General features: G+C 47.8%; 1 protein-coding gene and 1 long non-coding RNA gene across 10 annotated transcripts in view; one reads left to right on the forward strand and one right to left on the reverse strand.

The window, feature by feature from the left end:
* Positions 1-18817, reverse strand: part of KCNMB2 (potassium calcium-activated channel subfamily M regulatory beta subunit 2) — a 130647-nt gene that overhangs the window by 30820 nt on the left and 81010 nt on the right. The window contains exon 1 of one of the 9 annotated variants that reach the window (XM_084528814.1): positions 11176-11329. The exons of 7 other annotated variants lie outside the window; for them this stretch is intronic. Coding sequence is in view for 1 of the 2 variants with exons in the window: in XM_084528810.1 (XP_084384936.1) it covers positions 9109-9158 (50 nt within the window). In the remaining variant the exon portion in view is untranslated. Of the gene's footprint in view, positions 1-9108; positions 9254-11175; positions 11330-18817 lie in introns of those variants that run through there. One more of the 9 variants, XM_084528810.1, reaches the window with a different exon arrangement.
* Positions 3921-18107, forward strand: LOC311441126. The gene is made up of 2 exons (XR_014695809.1): positions 3921-4080; positions 16275-18107. It is a non-coding gene; the product is annotated as an uncharacterized lncRNA (long non-coding RNA).

Genomic DNA, 18817 nt, shown 5'->3' on the forward strand with positions numbered 1-18817 from the left:
CCTCATGCTGATGCTGGAATGAGCCAGAAAGCTCAAACATGGAGAAAGCAACAAGCATTAGAGAAGAGCAGGTTGGGCATTACCACGATGGCTTCGTCACTGCGCTGTCTTTCCAACAAGGACATGGAAAACCTGACGTATTTGCTCTCAAGGAATATTGTAAGGGTGATAGCATTAGGGGAACGGAGATGCGGAGCAGTCTGGCTACTTTCCATGGTTGTACCTACTGAGCCACAGTTAGATCCAAGGCTTCCCTCTCCAATTTGCGAGGTTAGAGCATGCTGATTTCATCAACAAGGTCATTTTAGCACCAGTGCTTAATCCAAAACCTAGTCAGATATTTTTTTTAGGAGATTTGAGTAATCTCTTTAAGAGAATTAACAAGTGCTGAAGTCCCAAGGAACAATCATCCCTGTCTGGAGCACAAGGATTTGAGGTCAGAGCTAGGTGAAGGGTCTTTTTAAGGCAGGCTGGAAACAAAACAAATTCCCTTTAGAACCAGACTGCTTACAGGGAATATAGGCACACAGCCTATATATATAAAATAGTGATTTTAGGTTGCTTTTTGGGTTCAGCTGTTGGGATGTTCTGGAGGCAGCCCAGGATGTGTGGCACCGATGCTGCAGTATTGGTAAGGCAGGGGTTGCTCCAAGGGGCTCCCCTCTGAGCCACAGTCACCTGCAGTCTCTGGCCAAGCAACACATGAATGTTTTGACACCTTTCCAATGTGTCACCACATGCTGCCCGTTGGCCCTTCGTGATACAGTGCTGGCCCTGGGGCTGTGTGTTGGGAGATAATTTCTAGTTAAGGGAAAATTCACTCAAAGTCACTCATGCTCAAATACCAAGCTGTTAATCTTCAGTAAATCCTGGTTCAGAAATTTTTCCTTTTTTTTTTTTTTTTTTTTTTTTTTTTTTTTTTTTTTGGATAAATGCTTAAAAAGATTATCAATGGATATAAGGTCAAATGTTCATTTGAGGCTCTTGGGTAAAATCTTGGGAAGTGCTTTGAGGAATTGGCTTTGAATCCTTGCATCCAAAGCTACTCAGCATGTTCTGGTTGTTGGATGGATATGAAATAAACCATTTCTACATGCCCTTGGCTGAGAATACGTGGTTGACATCTCATAAGATTAGTCCTCCTCTTGCAGATTGCTCCAAGAATAATAACAGAAATCCCACAAATGCAGTGTTCCCACAAGGTTCCTATCATGTCAGGCAGAATGGCCAGGAAACAGCTCACGGCACTGTTGTGATATTAACCCTTACACCCCCCTTCTCCCTAAAAGACCGATGAAATTTTATCTAGATCCAGAAACAGAGAACGTCATGTTGGCCCTGCGTGGGTGGCTGCTGCGGATGCTCATCTCAGGCACCCTGCTGCTTCACAGCTGGCAGCGACAGATAAATTTATCAGTCATCTGAGCCAAGGTTCACCAGATGGAATTGCATTCTGCTTAGAGGGAATATTGGACTATTGCAGCCTCAAGCGTGGAAGTAGTTTTGGGTATTAAACTCATCTTAGCTTCCAAGCTTTGGACTGAGAGAGAATTCGGAGCATAAATGGGAATCCTGAGGCCAAATACCCCAAACTTGAGAGCACATAAAGCAGCAGTCATACCTGGAAGCGGTATTACAGCTCACCTAGTGAGGTTTTACGGGGAAGTTTTCTATCCAAGACATAGAAAGCTTGTTATATACATGTGGCTGATAAATTGCAACAGCAATGATTTTACCATAAAAAGAAACAAACCTCCCGCTAGACAAGTAAGAAGCAACATTAAATCTCATTCCTCTACATACAAGAGACATTTATATAGGGACTTAGTAATATTTTGATATTTGGAAAAATGGCAGCTTAGATGAATAAAGAGAAGAATAGCATATAGCAATCTTCTTGGCAAGGCCTGTAAAACTGAAGGTAAAAGATATATGGCAGGTGCTGCCTAAAGGAACACAACAGTTACACAATAGACAGCCAGGGAATATGGTAAATACAAGAAGAAATTGTTGTTAAATTCAACACACCCTTGGCAGACCATTCAGACCAAGCAATGGGGTTTAGGACACCTGCTGCACTCACTGCAATCCGCTGCTAACCACATCCCGGTGGCCTGGCTGGCTGTGGCTGCTGCAGAGGTGAGAAGAGGAAAAGGGGCCCAGAGGGTGCTAAAAGCCTGACCGTAATGCAGGCCTGACCCTGAGATACTTTCTTCTATTAATACCAGACTGAAAATCTGAAAGTCTGAAAGCGTAGTGAAAGTACATTACAGGAAGGCACGCAGCATTACACAAGTCATTGAATGTTCATTCCTTGGTTTAACATTTGTTTCAGCACAAACTCTACCAGCTCCATGGGATCGGTTCCAGGTTTATTCCAGGGCAACACTGAACAGCTAGTGCCTGAACCAAGGGGCCTGTGAGGCTGCCAAAGAAAAACACCAGGGTTAGAAGCAGCAGCTGCTACTGCCTAGCTCAAAGGTTTGACATGAATTTTGAGGAGCAGAAGCGGTCCCCATTCAGACTCCTGGTCACCGAATCTTCCCCCGATCAATCAGAAGATCTCCAGGCCATGCTGGAGACCCGCAAGTCTCTGAAAGCTCAGCTAAGCTTTCAGATGGTTATCACAACAGAGCTTTAAGTACAAATGTACAGCGTCTGCCAGCAGTAATGAAAGCCTTCTGATGGGCGTCTCTGTAATATTCATACTTTATGATAGCCTAAAACCACCTCGTCCTGTATCAAACTCATCACTATTTGCAGAAAGAAAATCAACACATAAAAAAACCTGAAACAAACATAAAGCAATGAAATGAGAGAGACTTCCTTAGTGGTTCTCAGAGATGAGATGCCTAAGGGTATAGAGCAACTACATAATTTACAGGTCAGGAATACACGCACCTACCATATGGGTATCACACTCGTGTACTGTTACCTTTCTGCAGGTAAGCACACAGAACTGGTGGGGTAGAACCAAACAACTAAACCTTGCTTCTTTTTCAGCCCCTCGGCTGCAGACTGAAGCCTGCACAGACTGCAGGCTGCTGCTGGCAGCAGGCTCGCAAAACACGCTGCTCATACAGACATCTCTTTTTGGTGGCGCTTTCAGAAACACAGGGTTCAGTTCACATTGTGGCTGCGTCATGTGAGGAACTTGACGTGCTGATACTTGGTGATGCATCATCAGGACATTTTTGACGTGATATACCTGAATGTTACAGCTATACCCCAACACTGCTGGGAGCTGTAACAGCAGGGTTTATGGCTGTTAACGCACAGCATGCTGCTACTAGCGATAGCATTAACATAGATCTCCCAATACTAGTGTTCTTTATTATTAAACAATACTAATAACATATATTTTCACCTGTAAGCAGAAGCATGTGCTGAGGGCATTCCCTAGCAAGCCTGTGCCTTTTACTCCCCAGCCATGCCTTGCTCGGAGCGCAGCCCCGCTGACCCAGCTGGGGCACACATGGATGTCCCCGAGGCCATCTCCTCAGCAACTGCAGCCAGATGAAACACCCAAAACATCTGCCTCCTGCTCGCTGTCCCTTGCAGTTTTTGCTAAAGTGGATGCTAAAGCTCTTATCTGAACAGCAGAGGTACAACCTGTGTATCAATCACAAAGCAGAACAGTCGGCTTGCAAACAAGCTAACTTTTGTTACTATACTGACTTCAGACTTAATTGTAAAAATAACATTATTTTTCTACTGCATTGTCTCTAAACACTTCCTGAGGTCATAAACTAATACAGGGAGCCAATGCCAGGTGCTCAAATGATACAAATTGTCATTAGGGATCTGTTAAAGTTAGTTGAAGCATGACAAGGTAGAGATATCAGCTGCTGTGTGCTTGCTGGCTCCAGGTGCTCTCTATCCCAGCCAGATTGGGAGCAGATAAAATGCTCACCCAGGAGACATAGGAGTTGGTTTGCTGGGAGCAGTTTTGGGGAGCTTCTTGCTGAGGTGCTTTGAAGGAAACAGCTTTTGGGAGTGTTGGCCAGAAGAAGGAGGAGCTGAGTGATATAGGAGAAGGTGTTTGCAAGCAAGGGGGAAAACATCATTTGTACATCCAAGGTACTGCATCTAGTAATCTGAAACAATTCCCTTTGTATCTGTTCATTGCTTCTTTGAACATTCAGTTCAAGTCAGGCTGACTGTATATGCTTTCCTCTTTGTGTAGGCATGCAGGTATGGGAGAAAAGTGCAGAAAAGCATGTATTGATTTATACCTATCACTCTTTGACAAGAGCAGATGGTGGGTTCAGGGTTTTAGTTCAGCTGATGGACTGTACTAAATGCAGCCTGGCTCTGCTGCTCTTGTTTATGGGTTATCTTTGATGCAATCAAGTTGCTTTAGAAGTATTTCAGAACGTGAAACAGAGCCAGCTTTAGGCTGGCTTTATAGGCAATAACAATAGTGATATTATTTAGGCTAAAATAAGTCAATATTTGGAAAGTTCCACTCTTGGTAAAAAGATCTTACCTGAGGAAGGCTGCTTGGTGCTGCCTGTGGTGAGGGCAGCTCAGCACCATGAGCAGCAGGAGGAGGAAAGGCTGGTGGGACACAGAGGGTCTGAAACTGGGAAAATAAAACTGGGAAACTGGAACATGAGAACAGAGCTGTAGTTACAAGGTGGGACAGGGGCTGAGTGGGGCTGTATGCCTGGTGGGAGGGGATGCACATCTGGTCACTGAGGGTGAGGAGGGCATAGCCATGAGCTCCAGGTAACAAGTGGAGGAAGAAAAAGCCAGCTTGGAGAAGACGTGAAATGGTGGAGATGTGAGCTGCTGGGGGGCTTGTTCCTGGCAGCACTTGATGATGACCTTGTTCCCAGCTGGGGCCAGCACAAGGCTACCTGACCTGCTTTCCCAGAGCCTGCTAGCCCTGGAAACACCAGACTCCAGCTGTGCTATGCTGACACTTGTCCTGTAAAACTGACAGCAGTGATGAATGATAGCCCATATTTCTGTAACATCATCTCAGCACACCTAACAATGTACCATTGACACCACTTCTGAGGGCTGGACTGCAGCCAGCTTCTTGATGAGGCAGTAGCTGGGCTATGGCCCTGCAATGAGCCCCAGTCTGTGGTGCTTATGGTCAGCAGGTGGGGTGAGGGACTTCTCCCCTGTACCTCCCTCCCCCAGCTTAACAACCATTCCTTACAGCAAATGCTCTATGTCCAGGATGTTTAGAAGGTAGTATTTAGGGATGTCAGCTGCCCAGCCTGAGCATCTTGGTGGTCTCAGCTTGAGCTTCAAACCACGAAGGCACCTCTTCTACCAGAGCAAGTGTGTGCTAATCGGCTTTACTGCATTGGAGCAGCTGTCTGTAGTACCAGGCAGCAGGTATAATGACATTGCCAGATCAGTTCTGGGACAAACTACAGCAGTAACTCATTTAGCATAACTCCAAGGGAGCCAATTTTGCTAGTTTTGGAGGTGTTACAAGCCACTGAGAAATAAATTAGTTGTCTTTATACCACTGGTCCATTGCACAGGTCAGAACTTCTCTGGTTATTTGCAGGCTGCGTCTGTTATTGACCAGTGTGCAAATGGAAATTTCAGCCTTCAGGTTCATGGCCATTAATGATGGTGATAAGTGATGCATTTGTGTCACATGATGAGCTTGCATGTGGAAGCTGTGGGCTGATGTGTCTGGCTGATACTTTCTCCAGTACTTTCTGTAGGAAGTGCCCATCTGAGCTGGCAGCTTGCTGGTGTGAAGTGATGCTCCCTCCTAGGAGCAAGTCTCCCAAACAGCTGTGTCTTTCTCATGCCCTGAAGGAATTTGCCACTTCTGGGTTGTCTCTTTGTAAGAATCAAAGGGGACAGGCTAAACTTTTTTGATCCTTTGTGTTAGTTTCTAATCAAGTTTTCTGCCCAGACATTCTGCCTTATTTCCTCTGGCTCTGTCACTTGCTGGTCTCTTTGGCTCAGTGGCATAACAGACCAGATGTGACTTGGACTGTAGGTGTGTAAGAAGGGAGCTGAAGCTGGCAAGCATCTTATGTATGCAAAGGAGTCTGCAGCTGAGAGTGACTAGTCTAAAGACTACTTTAAATCCTTGAGTGTGGGCCTGCATAAACCATCTCACCCCGAGTGGAGTTTGAACAAGCTGTGTGCTTATGCAATTAAGGTGAAGCTGTGCTGCTCCTGCTGTGGCTTGAGCACTTGATGGGGATGCAGACAGGTCAGTAACTGCTCTGTGGCCATCTACTTAATCCCTGAGTGGGAGGAATTGGCATCTGTGCTGTGTGGAGGAGCAGTGGGTTTGCCTTGGGCCATGTAACTGCAGGCTCAGGCCCTGAGGAGTGACTGCCATCTCAGCAGCACCTGTGCTCTTGTTTTGCTGGGCTTGGTGCTTATCTTCATGGATCAGGAGGTTGCAATCAATTCCAAAAATATCAACAGTACAGTTTTAGCCCATTAGTCAGATCAGAAGTGGATGTGTACTTAGGAGAAATTGCTTTAAAAAAGTATCAATCTTATAATTGCTGCAAAGGACTGTCATAAGAAGGCAGGTTTTCTTCCACCCAGTGCAACAGAAAACAAGGAGTCATATTCTGGGTGGTTTTCAGTTTTTCCATTGCCTTGTGTTTGGAGATCAGCTACCTTCCTTCCTGGCTTTCCTGCCTGCAGGCAGGGCAGAGCTGCAGCTGAGGAGGTGTCCTGTGGCTTTAAGGCTGTGCAGGGATGGGAAGCTTTGGATGCTACTACAGAGATATAACATGATTAATCTGCAGGCATCTGAGAACACTTATGACTTAGCTTTTGGTCTTGTATCTGTTGTTTCACTTAGGGGGCTGTTAATAACTCATAATGCACATCAGGCCATATCTTAATGATTAAGAGGGGTCTGCTTTATCTGTAACTAGTGAGAAATGCAATTATTTTTAAGTGGTGTAACTTCCTGCACCAGCTGGACAAGCAGTATTAAATGGTTTTCATGCCCTGGCTGGAGGTGTGCTGGGAGGTGCTGAAGCATGGGGCCAGCTCTGGAGCTGCTGTGGGGCAATGTGGGGGCAGAAGCCCTGCAGTGGAGGGCAGAGGGATGGGGGGGAATTGAGGCAGGGCCAGGTGTGGTGTCTCAGATGGCTGGGGAGGGAGAACAACACCTGGGGTGATGGGGGATGTAAAAAGGATGGTAGAGCTCTGAGACACTGGAGGATGGGTGGGAGTGAGAGGGAAGGGCTGGAGATGGTGAGGGAAAGAAAGGTCTGTTCTTCCTACACTGAGCCCTTGTGCTGGTGGTAAATCCCATGGGAGCAACCTTTGCTGCCTCATGCTGACCTGCTAATTGCTGGCAGGCAGCTGGCAGTGCAGGGACCTGGTAGACCTGCTGGTAGCAAGGGGATGTTCTGTTACCTTTCCCTGCAGCTGAAATGTCCAGTGCTTGTCAGCACCACACACCTTGGAGCTAATTAAGCTGAGTATTTGCAGAGACAGACCAGTTTTAAGCAGAAAGAAAGACAACACCCTACCTACATGCTCATGATTGGGTTTATTCAATTTGAGATTTTTATTCTTCCTTCACGCAAGACATTTTCTCTCCCCTTCAGTCTTTACACACCAGCAGTGGAGTTAAGAATTGGAAACAGAGTGAAAAAGGGCAATTCTCAAGGCTTGCCACACCTCCAGTGTGCAGGGCTGCTGTTCAATTCACAAACCCAGTACAAGAGCTAATTGCTGAGAACAGTGGGGTAGTTCAAAGCTCTAATTAAAGCTGATTTTCCATCTCTACTGATAGTAGCAAGAGCATGCTCACTGGTATGTTTCCAGCACAGTGAGGCTGCAAGACCACCTTATCAATGATGGTGCAGATGGCCTCTTCCAGAGATGGGCATGGCTCTGCTGAGCAAATTGGAAGTTAAATTGACTAACACTGAGTGGAAATTTGGCCCATTATCCCTCCTGCACCCCTGGCAGTGTGGCTGGGGAATATCTCTGAGCACAAAGTGTCAGGCTTGTGTCTGCGCTCAGTGGTGAGTGCAGTGCTAAGGGAAGTCAGCTTGATTCAGATCCAGCCCAAGGTACCAGTGTGTGTCCAAAGCTCAGGGATTAAAGTGCCTGTGAAGCTGCACCACGAGCTCAGACATCTGGAGTTAAGTATTAAAACAGAAGCTTTACCTAAATGACAATTAACTTGCTTTCTAACTGTGCTTTCCCTGCTTCATTCCTGGTGAAATACCTACTGAAATCACTGCCTGCTTGTGTAAACACCCAAATGTTACACCCAGCAGCATTTACCTGTAAGTGGGCACAAATGAGTGCATCTCTAGCCACATGGGAGCCAGAGGGAGTTCTGTCAGAGTTCAACTAGCATTAAAATAATTCCTGTAAAAGTGCATTTCTACCACTGTGCTGTAATCTCTGCTGTGGACCTCTAGCTAAATGCACATTAAAGTCTAGGGTCAAGGCACCTGGCAGTAAATTAATGGTCTGTAGTGTGGCTGCTACTGTGATGCCTCTTCTATTAAGAGGCAATGTTGCTGTAAGTGGTTTGTGTGCCCAGCTTAACGGTGCTCACGGCTTGCACCTGCACAGAGAAGGATGCTTGTTGCATTTCAACAAGACAGGAGCCCAAAGGCACTGCTCAGCCTAAGAGGCACTGCAGAGCTGCCTTGTTCTGAAGGGAGGCTCTGAATTGGAGTGGGAACTTCTGGTGTGCCCCCCTGCATCATTTCTGGGGACTCACACGGACCCTTTCACCAGCAATACCAAGGGGTATTGCTGCCTGCTGTCCTGGAGGGTGTCACAAGCATCATGCTTGTAACCTCTGGATGAACATGCAAAACTCAGGAGGCTCCTTCTTACCACTACTCTTTTGCTGGCACAACATGCATCATCTGGTTACCAGTACACTTCTATACCGAATGATCCTTAAATATAAAGGAAGTAAATGTTGGGTCACTCTGGACACATGCAATACTCCAGCCTACTCAGTTGCCTCTGAGTATTTCAGGAGCAGCCTGCAAAGCAAGGTTCAGTGCTCTCTGGCACCCTGGTGCTTGGCATGCAAAGCGGCACAGAGAGGGGCTGATTTCTCTGGCTCATTTAAAAAGAAAGAGTAAAAAACAAAAGGAAATAAGAGACATTTACCATCTGTGAAGGTGGGAAGGATGTTGAGGCCTTCTGCTCTCCTTTCCCATGGTTGTGCTGCTTTTCTCTCTGGGGCCCCATGGTGCAAGTCCTATGCTCCCATCTGAAGAGCTCCAGCTGCGGGCTCTCTCCAGAGCCCGTTGATGCAATCTGGGTCATTCAGAGAAGGTTGTCAGGAAGGATTCTGCACCTCCCTGCTGTGCTGGGGCTGGGATTTGCCTTCCTGGTGTGTGAGGGGCTGGGCTGGTCCCCAGTCCCCATCCTGAACCCAACTCATTCAGTGTGCTTTAGCCTCTGGACTCACAAAGTATCCCTTGAGGGGCCAGCTGAGAAGGACAAGGACACAGTGGCACTGCACTGGGGACATGGGGAAATTGTCCTGTGGGATCCATCTAAGCATTTTTTTTTTACATAGGGACAAGTCAATGGCTGAAGTTAGCACTTTGTGGCTATGCCCAGGGGCTGCAGGTGAACTGGGGAATTTCCAGCAAGGCAATGACCCCCTCCTGGCACAAGACTGCTTTTCTTGAAGTGGGGCTGAGTGGATTACTGCTGGGAGCTAATCCGTGTGGCTGCTTCATACATTTCCCTAGTGTATGGGCTCGGTGTTCAGCATCAGAAACTAAATGTGCAAAGAATAACTGATTTCAGAAATGCTGTGCAAGGATATGCATGTACAGAGGTCCAGAGCAAATTGCAGATAAAATACAAAGAAACTGATGCAACATCTCTCATGTTTTAATGCCGGTTTAGTACCATGGGATTCGATGCTGTGCCAAGCACCACGGTTTGGTGGAAGCAAGCATTACCTTACTCTGTGTATTTACACAGCACATGAATGCCAGTGGTGACAAACCTAACTCCAAGGTAGAAGCTTTGGGGCAAAACAATGGTCACCAGAGCAATGAATTCCCAGGCACTCCACATATATACCACTGCAAAACAATGGAAATCAATGCTTATGTTCCTGTCTGGTTGCTCTTTCTGCTCAGCTGTAGGCTTGTATTCAATTTATTTCAATGCTCAGTGCCTCAGTTTCCCCACCTGAAAGTCCCTAGCTGGACCGTTTGTTGTTCTTGCATTAAAAGCCCTGTGTAAGATATGGTTTGTCCTAGCAGCTGCCTGTATGAATTCAAAAAAAAAAAAAAAAAAAAACACAAATGAACTCAATGCTTTCTGTGGAGTATGGATAGCCAGATCAGCCTGTGACTGGGATAGCAGCACTGTCGTGGTGCAGCCTGATGCTTGCAGGCTGAGGTGTGCATGGAAGTTTGTGCTCTGCCCCTGGGAAGTTCGTGTGCAGCTGCTGTTCTCTCAGCCCTTCCTCATTTTAAATGCGAGTAAGTAAATGTGCTTGTTTTCAGCTTAAAATAAATGAAGATCAATATGAGGTTAAACAAGCTTCAACAGCACATGAAGCCTGTGAAACCTGGGAGCTGGCAGCCTGTCTTCATTTGCTGCTGCTGCTACCCCTGTGATTGCCCTGGCCCAGCTGAGAAGCATGGCTGGGGGGGGACTTGCCATGAGCTTGCCCTGTCAGCTACAGCCAGAGGTTTCCTGATGACTTTTGTCATAGTGCCAAAAGCAACTTTCTGCCCACAAAGTTTTGCTTGTGCCACTTCCCTATCCCACAGGCTGTTTTCAGCCTCAGTGCATTCAGGGATATTTCGCTTTCCACATTAGAGGTCCACAGGGTGTTCTAGCAGGTCCCCCCATACGGTATTACAATATACATGGCTAAAATATTACCCTAAACTTTTAACTTCAACCCACAAATGCTACCAACAGCTAATTCTTCAGATGAGCTATTGTAATTCACATCCTAAATCAGTACTTGAACCTGTTTGCCTGCAGCATGTCCTTCTCTCCACTCCTTGACTTGCAGCCTGGCTCGCACCTGCTGCTTGTCAGATAGATGTGCTCTAGGAAATCCTTTTCTAAGGTGTGCTGAGCTGCCAAGCCTGAATTTGCTCCAACACATGCTATAATCACCATTCCCTGGCTCTGTCCCCATGTCTACCACCTCTCCATGCCCCACAGCCACCACCCCACAATGACTAGCTTTACCTTGGCAGCAGCAGTGCCCAAAGCAGAGAGTTCAGTGGGGCAGGAAGGTTTTTCCCATCATCTACTTCAGTGCTTTCCACCTTTGGGAAAGCAGCCTGTGTGCAAGCTGGAGTTCTCAATGTGTTTCCAAATATTTCTCGCTGTTCTCACAGTTCCTGGGTTGTTTTAATTGCTTTGTATTCAAGTAGATGTGGAAAAAACAAAAAACACCAACACGTTGTTCAGCGACTTCTTGGAGATGAGCTGCCAGAAGGAAGTGGGTGAGAAGACCCTCTAAATAAAGTCAGCCTAGAAAACCCAGGTTTCCTCTCTCTGGATGTTACTCCCTGGAGCTCCTTGGTGCACTTCTGCCTGCAGAAGCCCCTCTTCCCACCTGCTCTGCCCCGGCTCCTTGCGTGGCCCCGGGGCATGGTGCTTGCCAGGGCAGGGTGCTTGCTGCAGTGGTACCTTGCTCTTGCTTGCTCCTTGGAAGAAAACTGCAGGACTTGAGCAGAAAAGGGGACTCGCAGCAGTGTCTGGTGGTGGGGCAGCCCTGCTCCTGCCCTGAGCTGCTCCCGTAGTTACTCCTCGCTTGCGATCTTTACTTTGAGAAGTGCCAGGGCTGTGATGGAGTAGCTGTGTGGCTGCTACTACGGCGCTCGCTCAACCCTGTGCCTCCTTGGCGGTGTGATGACAGGGACTTTCCAGCCCTTCCCTCCTTCACCTCCATCCAGACTGCTCTGTCCTTGGGTGGTGTTTGCTTTTCTGAGCTGAGAGTGTGCCGGAGGGACTTGCTCACCTCATTCTGCTCGCTGCTGTCCTACACTGTACACTTGCTGTTTGCTCCTATGGCCAAAATAAAAGCTGCTTTTCCTGGCAGGAGAAATGCATGATCCATGGCTGCGATAGGATCTTTTTCCCCTGTTTAAAATGTGAGGTCTAATGAATTAAGGAGCTACAACCCATCTAGATCTTATACCAGTCAGTCTCTGATTCATCAGAGAGTCTCCTTGGTAACTAGCTGTTCCTCTCTGATGGTTTGGTACGAAAAAGCTCTCCCAACTTAAAGATAAAATACAGCAAGAGCAGAAAGAGGAGCTGTGCCATACAGACACCTCATACACAGACAGATGCCTTGTGTGCATGTGGTTGTACAGGATATTTTCCAATGTGTGTGGGAAGCAGCCTCTCCATGCAGTGGCACAGGTTGGGAAGGGGCTGCCCTGTTTCTACCAGAAGCCCTTATTTTAGGGACCCCCATCTGCAGGGCGAACAACCCCGGAGGAGGTGATGGTGTTGGTGTGTAATGAGGGGCTGCCTCCCTCCCCGTTTCCTCAGGGACATTATGCACTCTGAGTCCTGCAGCACTAATCCCTCTGAACAAACACAATAAACAGCAACAAATCCCTGGGTGTCAGGTGCCTTCTCTTTATCTATCACTTCTATCAAAGCGAGGGGCTTTTGGGCTCAGCACTGGAACTTGACCACCTCTGCCTGCAGTGCGGGCTGTGGGCTGTCACACGCCGTGAGCATTTTGGGGCAAAATCCGTTCCCATTAAGCATTGTGGCATCTCTAATGTCTGAGCAGAAGACTCAGGTTCATGTCCTCCAGCCCAGCCCTACTCGGACCTGGTCAAAAGTTTGGCTATAATGTCATTTACCCCTACTGGCACACCCTGAAGAGCTCAAACCTCGATTCACCAAGTGATAGGGGTGGCAATGAATGGCTGCTGATAAATGAGGGTTCAGACAATCAGGCTCATTTTCAATGCAATTAATCCATGTCAGAAACATGACCTCATTCTGGATAATTGAGGTCTTTGCAGATAATCAAAGCTGTGATAACGGAGGGCTGACTCCCCCTGTGTGGTGGAGCCCCTGAGTCGTGGGCAAGGGGAGGGAGGTGAACACCTCCTTGTCCTGCTCCCACGTGGCTGCAGTGACATGGGAGGGCAGGCATCCTGCTGTGTCCCCAGCTTGTCCCCTGGCTGGGAACGGCTGCTTCAGGCCCAAAGGGAATCACAGGGGAAGCCTCTTCTCCGCCTCCATCCTGCCTTTTCGCTTTCTTTACAGAGCTTAAAAGGGAGAGCAAAGTCTTGCTGCTGTCAGATCTCGCACCTGTGTCTCCTGGTGGGAGGGAGGTGGTGGGAAGGGAGGCGGAGAAGTGGAGGATCCCTGAGGGGCCGGGTGTCTGCAGGGCACGGCCTGGGGGAGGCAGCAGGATGGGGGCCGTGGCTCCTTCCTGCAGCACCGGGCAGGCCATTGGGGCAATTCCTGCGCTGCCTTGTTGTGGTTTGGTTGCAAACTGATATTTATTCTGAAAAACAACCAAACAGAAAAGATATTGGGTGCAGTGTCTCCCTGTTGCTGTCTCCTTTGCAATGTGTTGGTGTTTTGGGAAACCAAGCAAAGGTGGCCGTGGTTATATGGAGCAGGGGAAGTTGTTTGGGTTCGTGAGTTCTGGTTTTGCTGTGGCTCCTCCACTTCATTTCAGTGGCTGGTCTAATCATGGGGCAGATGCGAAATTACAGGAGTGGCAGTAAAAAAGAATTGTGCATGGCCTCGGCAAGTATTTCTTATGAATTGGATCTCCTGAGATGAAAGCTTCGTTACAGTGAAACAATGAGCCTGCTACGCTTCCAGTAGTACAAATGGGTTTCATTTGTATTAGGAAGATACAAGCTTATTATTTGTAGTCTGTTCCTCTAGCACCAGGATTGTTTAATGTGGTAATCAATGTAATTGAGGAACTGAAAGTACAGAAAATTGCAGCGCGTTCGCAGGTGATAAGGACTACAGCTGCTGGGAGGCCTGGGGGGCTGCACAGGTGAAGATGGGAACGTGCAGGGGGATTCCTGCAGCCCTGACCCCGATGTGCTCCTAGCACAGGAGGAGCCCAGCATGACGCTGCCATGAGGCTCTGGGGCTTTGTCTTTCTGGGTTTGCCATGACTGTCCCCTCCCCAGGAGCAAGCCCTGCTGTTTGTCAGTGATTTACTGTGTGCTTTAGGCTGTGGCACAAGTGGCAGGGAGGAAGGATGCTCCTTTGCTCTGCCCTGCTTCCCTTTGGCAGGAAGGGACACCTAGGGTGGGCAGCCTGAGCGTGGGGCTGCCCCAACACCAGCCTGGGTGGATTTGGGCAAGGAGAAATGCCAGGGGCCCAGGAACACCAAGTATGTTGCAGGTGCAGTCTCCGAAGCTGCTAGATTCAGAGCAAACCTGAAAGGAAAGACAGCTTGCAAGGATGCTGTCAGGTTTCTTCTCAGCTCTCTCTGTTTTAATTTGTTTCACTTCAAGGAGGGAAATTTTCTCTGCTAAAAAGTTGCCTTGTTCTGGTGGTGGCCTAATAAATCACAGCCTCAGTGAGCAGACCGTGCAGTGCGCATCACGTGGGGAGAGCTACGGCGGCTCTGCTCCACGGGTGCTGCCCCACAGCCCGCACCACTGGGGCTTCTCCCTCCTGCAGTCTTACACAAGTAGCTACAGAGCAGGTCTGACCATCGAATTAACTCACTTTAACACACGCAGTCAGCTGTGCAATGAGTTTCACACGTGTGCTGCAGTCAGAGGGTGCTTTGCTCAGGGAGCTGGCTGGGGTCAGAGCTGGAGGGACGGCTCTGGCAGTGTGCTGTGCCGTGCTCACACTTATAACAAAGCTGCTTATGTTACAATGCAATTATCATGATTTAAAATTCCAATAGTGTTTTGAAGGCGTATATGCCGGGGGGCTCCATTTGCAGAGATGTTTCTGTTATTGTACCTCCTTGCCTAATAACTTTTCTGTTTGAGCCACACTGAACCGTGTTTGTTGTCTTTGCTGAAAATCTCCATGCAGAATACAGCTCCATTGCGAGCTGCTTCTAGGGTCTGATTTATGTTTTGTGCAGGTTTAATTGGGTAAAAGTCCACACAGTGCTTCCTGCTCCCCTTCTTAATTTTTGGCAGCCCATCCCTCAGCCAGAGCAAAGCACGTCGGTGCTCTGTCACCGTGAGACCAGCAGCCTCTCCTCATCAGTCCAACCCCTCCGGGAGCAGCAGTCACTCTTGCAGTAAATTTTCGCCCCAAATATCATCTATCATTCTCGCAGCCCACTCTTGGTGTGCTGCAGACAGGCTGGCTTGGGTGGGAAGGGTGAGCTTTGTCAGTCAGCCATCTAAAAGCAGATCTGACGCTGGTGTTTTGGGGCTGCTGTGCGAGGTAAAGGTGCTGCCAGTCCCATCACCAGTGCTGGGGGACGCGGGCAGGTCTGAGGAGCTGTCCCAGCTCCAGAAAGACCAAGAAATGAACCGGGACCTACTGCAGGGGATGGTTCAGACATCCCTTAATGCAGAGGGCACTGTCCAGACCTGACAATTCAGTATTTCCCAGGAGGGCTCCAGTTCCCTTAAACAACCTCAGGAGGTTTATCATCACACCACCATTTATTGTGTGCCAAATGCACATGGAGCTGCACGTGTAATTGCCATAGTAACCATAGCCACAGCCTTCCCGTGCAGGGATTTAAATGCCAGACTGACACATCCTGGGCAGTACCACACACACACGTCCTAGCACAAACCTGTACACTTCTGGCAGCCACCCTTTTGATTCTAGACTTCCGCTGCCAGGCTTATAAGCGCTCACCAAACCTTGATTACCGGCTGTAATGAATACCTTTTCACTAGACGCAGGCTTCTGTGTGATGTCTTTAAGGTCATGTGGAATTCTATTTGCAATCTCTTTTATAAATAATAACACAAACACTTGCTGCTAAATTTGGCTGTCAGCAAGCAAATGCCAAGAAGCAAAATGATTATTATTGCTGTTATTTGCACCATTCCAAAATCCATTAATTTGCTTGTTGCAGTGTTAGGTAATGAGCGCTCCTGCAGCAAGGTCACAATTCTGTTTTATATCACATAACTATCTATTCCCACGTATCATGCATAAAGCATATTTCTTGCTTAGGGCAAAATGTTTTATTAAGATTATTTTCCTTTGTTCTTTCGTGCAGATTGTCTGTTACGACTGTACAGATTTCCTGCATGACATCTCTTTTTTTAAATTCAATGCATAATTATATGAAACAGAAATTCATCTGATGCCACGTTAATAAACCTCTCATTATTTTCCTTGAACAGGGGGATGTGCTGCTATTATTTACACGACAACATGGATTTAGCTAAGCTTTGTGGAATTTTGCAGCCTCTGACACATGTATCAGGCACGGGCAGAGCAGCGATGGAAATAATGTGAAGGCAAACTGGTCGTTTCAAGTCCAAAAGACTAATGGAAGTAGTAAAAATGGGAAAGATATGAAAGCAAGAACCACTGAAATAAATATCTGAGCTGGGAACCTGCAGGAAGGGTTCAGTGCAGCTGCACCCAGCTGAGTGTCAGCTTGGGTTAATTTGCAAGGTGACGGATGGTTTGGGAATGGGCACGTGCTGAAGAAAAATCTGGTGTCCCTGGGCCAGATCTGCCCACAGAGCCGAGCCGCTCTCAGGTGTCCTTGGAGCATCCCTGATTTACTGCAGCTGTGGCCTTGGGGTTTGTGGTTAAGGATGGTTATGCAACCCTGGACCTTCTTTCATCTTTGGCAGTGCACAAAGCCTGGACCCCCAGCACTAATGCAGTTTCGACTGACTGACCCTGCAGTGCTTGATGTGCTGCAGCTGGTCTGATCTCCCCTCTGGCTCTTTCTCTGAGCCCTGTCCTGCCTTGGCTGGCTGCAACCACCTCTTACTGGGCTTCCCAGCCCTCCTGCTTGCCACCCTGCCCCAGTGCCTCTGCTTCCCCCCATCTCCTCCTCCTCCAGGCACCTGAACACCCGCCTTGCCTCCCTGGGTGTTGGTCCCACAGCCTCCTTGCTGGGGCTGGAGGAGCCCCGAAGATGCTCCCGATTTGTGGCAGCCACTGTGCGAGGACAGGGCAGCGATGTGGTCCCCACAGCCCTCAGTTTCTCCTGGATCTGCAGGAGGTGAGTGCTGCTCTTCCTGTGGATGTAGAAAACTTGCTGGGTGATGTTAAGTGCTCGATTCAAGGTCACGATGCATATCTTTGAAATTGCTTGATAAACTCTTAATTCCCACCAAAGGACATGCTTTGGGCTGTGATCTTATCCTATAACTAAAGCTGGGATATGTTCCTCCTCTTTCATTTTAGTCCAGCGGTACATTTTGCCCACACTTAATAGTAAGTGGAAAATCATTAACTTTGCCTTCTGATATATGTTTTTAATTTCTTTATTCATAATGAGTTCTTTGCTGCAGCAGCAGGGGTGAAATATGTTGTACTCCTGGAATTCCTTTGCAGTTCAGCATTAATTAATGTCCACTTCTTATACAGTGTTAACAGTAACGAGCCCAATCTTTCAGAGGCTACTGTGGGAAATTCTTTGTTCTTTACCAGCAAGCAAGTTGTCAGAAATACAGTGAAATTTGAGCCTTAGCCTTTGTTTAAAGCTGCCTCTTAGGGGTTTTGAAGGGCTGGAGGATGGTGAAGTGTGGTGCCTTCGTTATCCAACCCTGTGCCATGTAATGGACATCCCAGTCTATCTGCTCGGCTTGCTTTTTCGTGTTTGCCAGGCTGTGCAGGAAAGGGCACCTCATTTCCACAGAGACCGTGATCAACTTTGTTAGAACAACAGGTCTGTAGGTCCCTGCTCTACGCTGAAGAGTAAACACAAGCCCTCGTGGCAGCACCAGCGTGTGAGTTCATTGCACACCATGGCACATATAGATACGCTTTACCAAAAAAACTTACTCGACGCCTTTCTCTTTGCTACACACACTGAGAAATGTAGCCCTGATTAATGATATTTTTCCAAAGCTCCCATGGCATCTGTCTGTGCTGAATTCATACGCAGAAGTCTATATGAAGAAATGAATTGCTGGAATTCCTAATGAATTTGGTTATCAGAGAAGCCTTTCTAATAAAGATAATGTACGTCAGCAGAGCTGGCAGGGTTTTTACTGGGGCAATTTTTCATTGAGTCCAGAGTAAATGTTCTCTGATAAATCTTGTCAGTGCTGTCACTCTTGGTCTTAATGGCGTGAATAGCCTTTTAGCTCGCAAAACAGCAGAGCTGTTCAGTGGCTCGTGGGTTTTGGCACCACGCTCGAGTGTTCTCCAGCCCTTCCTGTCTTTTACTAATCTCTCTGTGACTAATTCACTAACTTTTTTCTAATGCGAGAGAGGTTGCCTCCATGTGTCTGTCCACCTCTGCTGCTCAGCCCCCTGTGACTGATGCTGCCTGCTCTCCCTGCAGGATGTGATCGACATGCTGCACTTCACCTGGCTGCCTTGCCAGAGGAGCGTAGGCAGGATTAACGCTTTGTTAGAGCACCTGTATGGTCTGTTCTGTGTCCTTTCCCTTTCAGAAGCTTTTGAATCAGATTTCTTCCCTGGCTTTCACAGCCAGGTGTAGCCGTGGATTGAAATGAGGTCTAAGAAATAAACCGTGCTCTGAATTTCTTGTGAATAGTGTTTTACAGCAAGCTAATTCATTATGAGCGATGCTGTGCTTATGCCAGCCCATTTCGTGTCTCACCCAGACACCCACGGCCTGGGGCTGTGAGCCTGTGGCTGTGATGGCTGCTTGCTATCATGATGACAATGACCTTGTTTTCCTGGCTGGGACTGAATTTGCCACTGTCTAACACAGGGGGAGGACCCTGCTAAC

This window comes from Aythya ferina (assembly GCF_964211825.1).
Source record: "Aythya ferina genome assembly, chromosome: 9".
Classification (NCBI taxonomy): domain Eukaryota; kingdom Metazoa; phylum Chordata; class Aves; order Anseriformes; family Anatidae; genus Aythya; species Aythya ferina.